This window comes from Rhinolophus hipposideros (assembly GCF_964194185.1).
Source record: "Rhinolophus hipposideros genome assembly, chromosome: 10".
Taxonomy (NCBI): Eukaryota; Metazoa; Chordata; class Mammalia; order Chiroptera; family Rhinolophidae; genus Rhinolophus; species Rhinolophus hipposideros.
Genome location: NC_138056.1, coordinates 9,068,212 through 9,074,211, shown reverse-complemented (window position 1 = coordinate 9,074,211; position 6,000 = coordinate 9,068,212). Strand labels below are relative to the sequence as shown.

Sequence of the window (6,000 nt, the reverse complement as noted above, 5' to 3'; positions counted from 1 at the left end):
GAAGAGCCCTGGAAGAGTTATATTTGTGCCGGGCATGCAGGGCAGAGGCCAAGGCGATCAGCAGATCAGAACTGGAAGGCAGGCAGTGGGGACCGGAGCCCAGGGCAGAGACTGTAGCAGGGGCAAGAAACAGCCCAGGGAAGGAGACCTGCCCACAGTATGAGTAGGAGGTCTAACCCAGTGCTGGACCCATACCGAGTGAGGTCACCTCTGTCCCTGGCTGGAGGTCAGGTCTGGGTGTGGTGGTCATAACCTGCTCTTCCTCCCTCCTGGAGCCTTGAGACAGGCTTCCTGGCGAGCAGAGCAGGGAGGTGGGGATTGGATCCTTGCCTAGCTTTATTACGGCCATCTCCCTCTTCCTGCCCACCCTCAGGGGCTTGGGAAAGTAAGAACAAGGTGCTGGGGAACCGGAGCCCCTGCCCAGAAGCACCTCCCTGCCTCCAAAGCCACTGCATGGGCTTGCTCAGCCATCTGTCCCAAAGCTTCCTCAAGACTCCTGGGTACTCTTGTTCTGAGGATGGACATTTATTAGCACATCCAGGTGTGCCACACAGAACATGTATTCAGACAGGTGTCCCTGCCCAGGGGGGCTCACAATCTAAACGAGACACAACATATACACACAGGACACAAACACAGGAGGGGGGCATTTTAAGGGACACAGATGGTCAAGGGAACTACGGGCTGGGGCATACAGCGTGTTCAAGCATTGTCCTTCTGGGTGTCTTTGTGGGGGAGGGAGAGGAGAGCAGGACATAGCCCAGGATGGCCTTCCAGAAAGCAGGGGAATCCAGGAGGGACTTGCAGGAGAAAGTGAACACCAGAGGGCAGTGGTTTCAGGCACAGGGAGACAGGGGCAAATTTCTCAGTGTAGTCCTGGATGAAGAGACCCAATGAAGTAAAGGCAGAAGAACGAGGCAAAAAGTCCAGGAGAAGGCCCCAAGCCCATGGCAAGAGGCTGTCACCTCTGCCAAGCCGAGCTGTCCCTGTTTTCAAGCCGAGATTTCCGGAGCCGTTTTCCCAGAGAAAGCCTGAACAGAGGTTCCGGCAAGGGGCATTCTTGAGAATACTTACCTGACCTTGGGGCTCTCTCCAATCTCTGGGACAGAGATCAGAAGACAAAAGAAATAACTACCTTTTAACCAGAACTTTAAACCAGGTTGGCAGAAATTGATGGGGCAGGAAGGGGGAGGATGGGCAGCTTCGGGTGGGGGTACTTAGTGCAGCTCCAGGAGGCAGCTGCCGGCCAGGTGCTGGGGAGCAGGAGGCGCGATGACCTCCCTCACTCGAGTGGGGCCGGAGCCAGCAGGTGACACGTGACAACGGAGGGCACTCGTTGCCTTTGTGCCTATAAGAGAGGTAGCACCTTCCTTCTGAAGTACCCTGAGAGCTGCCAGGCCTCAGCTTCCCCTGGTGGTGTGTGGGAAGGAAGGGAAAGGGGCTGGAATGGTTATTGCTCCTGTGCAGTCTGAGGGAACTGAGGCCGGAAGAAGGAAATAGCTCACCCCAGGCCACAGTTGCTGGAGAAGGAAGACACTGGGGCTCAGTTCCCTCAGGCTGGGTCTGGCCATGGGCTCTTCTTAGTTGGAGAGAGTTTTCTAATCCTACAGGATTAAACCCAAAAAGGGTAGAGAGAAGCCACAGGCGCAGCCAACAGAGCTAGAGCTCTGTAGGGACCAGGAAGGAAGGGGAGAAGCTGACCTGTAACCACGTGGCCCAGCCATAGTTCAGGTAGTGTTGGATAGTGGAGGGTCCCCCTTTGATTTGTCCGACCTGCCTTGGAAAATGGGGAGGGTCCCCTGGGCACTGAGGGAGGGGATGTTAGTGTGGGTGAACTACAGGGGTACCCCTCAGACCTCAAGGAGACTCCACTCCCAACAAGCCTTGCTTCAGGCCTGATCCGGGAGGTGGAGCTGCTCCCTTGCTTTCCGGGCAGCTGGTGGGTTTATATTCCAGATCTGAGGACAGGCTGGAAGGACCTCATCACCAGTGAAGACACATCTCCAGGGTGACAAATTGAAGGGAGATTCCGCCCCAGGCTCCCCAGGCTCCCCGACTGCTGCTTCCCCTGGGAGGTGAAGGAGGGCTGGGACCCACGGAGGAAACAGCCAAGGCCCTACTTTTCCACGATCCTTTATTAATCAGAATGGGCCTCGCCACAAATAGCAGGGCCCATTCCCACAAAAATATGATTTTGCAAAGAGGAAATCTTGCTGGCTTAGAGGGTGCGTATGGTGGAAAATTTTTGTATGGTTCTTTTTTCCTTTTTTTTTCTTCAGTTTTTCTTCATTTCTCTTTGCTGCAAAATTTTTTTTGCGACAGTGGGTTTTTGTTTTGTTTTTTTATAAAACACTTGCGCTCAAGGACTCAAACACAATACAAACAATGGCCATCAACCCCCACCCCTGGGGTCCCAGCCAGGCTGGGGGCTCTGAGACCCCCCTTGGCTTTTTTGTGGCTGTTTTCCTGGCGTCTGGCGCCGGTGGGCAGGTGCGGGGTCCTGGGATAGGTGGAATTTGTACAGCAGTTCCGGGGAGATGGTCACAAGAAAGGATACATGAACAAGATAACTAAGTCTAGGGCGCCCACAAAGACGGCAGGTGACGCTCATGAAGGGACCAGGGACACAGTGGAGAAGAGACAGATAGGCCCAGGCCGGCCTTGGCTATCCCTGGAGGCTCTGTGGGGGGAGGGGCAAGTGGGCCTTGCTTTCAGGGTACAGTAATAATACTTTGCTCGCGGGTAGCACCTTCAGTTCTCCTGCCTTGACCCCTAGGTCAGGTGACGGCGGCCTCACAACCTCCCCTATGAGGTAGGTGAAGTATTATTACCATCATTTTACAGATGGGGAAACTGAGGCCCCGAAGTATGGGTGATTTGCCCAAGGTCCTGGGATGGTGGCAGGGCTCCGGTGCCCTCCCCCACCCTCAAGTTCCCCCATTCCCTGTTCTCCTATAGGCCTAGACCTTCCCCCCCGCCCTCACCCCATACCACCCGCCTCCTCCCGTGCCAGCCCACCCGGCTCTCGGCCCACCACTTGCTGCCCCTCCCCTGTGTCCCGGGTGGTAAGGATCCCACCCTGTTCCCGGGTACACATCTGAGGGCTGAGGAACCGTAGGAGGGTTACACCAACGTGCCTGGGTGGGATCAGACTGGGAACAGACAGCCTGGAGATGCTCTGCATATGATTGGCTAAGAGTCCCATGGGCGGGGCTCGGAGAAAAAAAAGGGACGCAGTTACCCCGCCCACTCTTTACAAATCGGTTCAATCCCTGGGGGCTCTGCAGTAGGCAGGGGGCCTGGGACGGGCTCGCTCAATCGTCCGCCTCCCGCGGGGTGGAGGGGAAGAGGGTCCCCTCTGCTTCTTGAGACATCACCCTCTCCGCTTCCCCCACAGCTTCCAGAATCTCAGCCCTCCTGTCCCCGCCGGGGGCTGGTCCCCAGCCCGCCCAATAAGGACGGTGCAGTTGGGGCAGACCCCCATTTTAAGCAAAGCTGCAATAGAGAAAAATTTGGATTTACAAGGAATGTGGGTGACTGTTTGCTGTTCATTAGCACTCTTCACTCTACAAAATAATTCACCTACTTTGTGATATTCCTCCGGATCCTAGGGGGAAGGCTGGGGGCGGAAGTGCGAGATTCAATATAAGAAAATTTTGATATGGGCAAAAATGTGACCTGTCTACTGTATAGAGCAGAATGCTCAGCTCAAAGGGGAAGCCTACTGAAGGAAAACGGTTCCTAAATGCCTATGCTTTTGCCATGCTCTGTAAACGGGGACCTGGGTCTCTTTCCTGGGGTGTCAACCCCATCTGGGGTAGAACTGAGGTCCGACGCCGCGGTCACAGACTGCGGTCTCCCGGCGCCACCTGGCGGTGTGTGTCGGAATGTCAGGCCCAGGCTCTCGGACCTCGGGAATGGAGGTTGTCACCAGCTGTCTTGTATCAGTACCAGGGCTCACGTGGGGATGAGCAGGCTTAAACAGGGATCATCCTGAAATCTGCTGTCTCCAAGGGGAAGCCAATTCTAGAGTCTGCAGCAGCCAAGGCGGAGAGGCCACAACTTCTTTGTATGGGGCAACCCCAGAACTCAGAATCCTGGCATTTTCCCTGCTTCCTCTGCCTTAACTGAGAGGGACAGAAGGAGCTGCTCTGAGGGACCCAGAGAAGTGCGGACGGTGAGAAGACATTCCTGCAGAAGGTCGCATGATGCAAGATCAGAGACCACAACAGGGAATAAAAGGGAAGGTCTGTGAGCATGGAGGGTGGAAGGGTGGAAGGGTGGAGGGGTGGAAGGGGAGGGAGGTCTGCACAGACAGTGAGAGAGAAGGAAGGAGGAGGAAGCTGGGAATCATGGAGAATATTGCCAACATGGCTGGGATATGAGATCTGGGAAGGATGAGGGTGTTAGGGGAAAGACTTAGTGGGGGCTTGGGAGCCGGAGAAGGAAAGGAACAGGTGACACCTCGTGGAATGGGATGCACACAGTAGGTCCCTAAAAGGTATGCAACAATGTCCAAGAGATGAAATTGCTGGGGAAAGAGCTACTGGAGAAGAACTGGAGGCAGAGAGGGACCCTGGGGGGGGGGCGAGGGCTAAGAGTCCCATGGGGGAAACGGCAGGAGGCAGCCCAGCTCTCAGCCCTCGTGTCTGCCCCTCTTTCCCACCCCACCCTGCCCCATCCCTGCCTCACTCACCCCTCCCCTGCCTGTCCTCTCCCACGCCCTGGCTCAGTGCATTGTCTTGTCCTCTCTGGGCCTCCAGCCTGGCCTCTCTGCACAGTGTAGTCTTCAGCACTGCTGGCGCCAGGGGGACAGGGAGCGAGCGCCTCACCCCATACACACACACACATGCACACTGTGGGCACAACACAAGTACACAGGGCTGCGGCTCCAGGACCCCAGAGGGGGCTATATACTATCCTTGGCATTCAGGGGCCAGCCGGCAACCTGAAACTGCCCTGGGACGGGCCTCTCCTGGCCAGGCCAGGACCAAATGCCTCAGCCTCCCCTCTCCTAGGCCCAGAACCGAGGGCTGTGGAGCGGGCAGCCTCTCTCCACTCCAGGCACTGCCTTAAAGAAAACGGGGACCGTGTCCACCTGGCGGGCCTCTGGAGGGATCTGCCTGTCTGGCTCTCACGCTTTTCCCCGCTTCTTTAGTATCAGCAAGTCAGGAAGGAAAGGGGCAAAGCAGGAAAATGGCTCCCAGAGCCCCTCCCCTGGAGGTGGACTGGTGGAGGATGGGGCTGGTACTTCCTAGAAATGGGGCCCAAATGATTCCTGGGACCCCCTCCCTGGCCAAGCCGTCAGGGTCCTCCCCTCATCCATGGCAGGGGGGCCAAGCCGGGCGTGTGCATAAAGTGGTGAGGGCATGATGGGGACCCGGGCCCTTGGTCCCCTGGGCCTCCCTTGGCCCCACTCAGGCCTTCAGCTGGTGCCACTGGGCCACAGGCTGCCGGGGACGGGCAATCATGTCCTTCCAGTGTTTCACCTCCCCAGGCCCACTCTTCCAGGACAGGTAGATCTGGGGAGAGAGGGAAGAGGACAGCATTAGTGGCACTCTCTGAGGCATTGTCCCCTGCTCCCACCAGGGAGTGACACTCCAGCTCCACAATGACACCCTAACTTGTGGTCATGGGGACCAAGGGGCCTTTGCATGCAGTGACAACCTCCCCCACAGGGGCCGTCTCCTCCCTCCCCCTGCCAGCCTAACCTAGTTTCCTTGTTGTAACTCCCCCTGGGGCCCGGGCAGGCCTGGCCCTTCTGAATTAGACTCCTGACCTGTTTTGCAGGGTGCGGGGGTTGAAGGTGGTGGTGGGGGGTCAGTTCACTTCCACGCCCTTCCCTGCCCTACCTGTTGGGGACTGTCTTTCCTTAATTGCAGTGGCTCCTACCTCCTGGGTACTTACTACACGTAGGCACTTAGCTAGGGGCTCTATGTACATAAATCATCATATTTTGACCTGTGAGGCAGGTGTATTATCCCCATTTTAGAGACAGAG

The 6,000-nt window shown here is 56.8% G+C and overlaps 1 protein-coding gene across 5 annotated transcripts in view; it reads right to left on the bottom strand.

The window, feature by feature from the left end:
• Positions 1–533: 533 nt before the first annotated feature.
• Positions 534–6,000, bottom strand: part of SYT7 (synaptotagmin 7) — a 62,656-nt gene continuing 57,189 nt past the window's right edge. For 3 of the 5 annotated variants that reach the window (XM_081063605.1, XM_081063607.1, XM_081063606.1), the window contains one exon: positions 534–5,522. In XM_081063605.1, the coding sequence (XP_080919731.1) occupies positions 5,418–5,522 (105 nt within the window). In that variant the 3' untranslated portion in view covers positions 534–5,417. The remainder of the gene's footprint in view (positions 5,523–6,000) is intronic. The other 2 variants (XM_081063608.1, XM_081063609.1) reach the window with 1 other exon arrangement.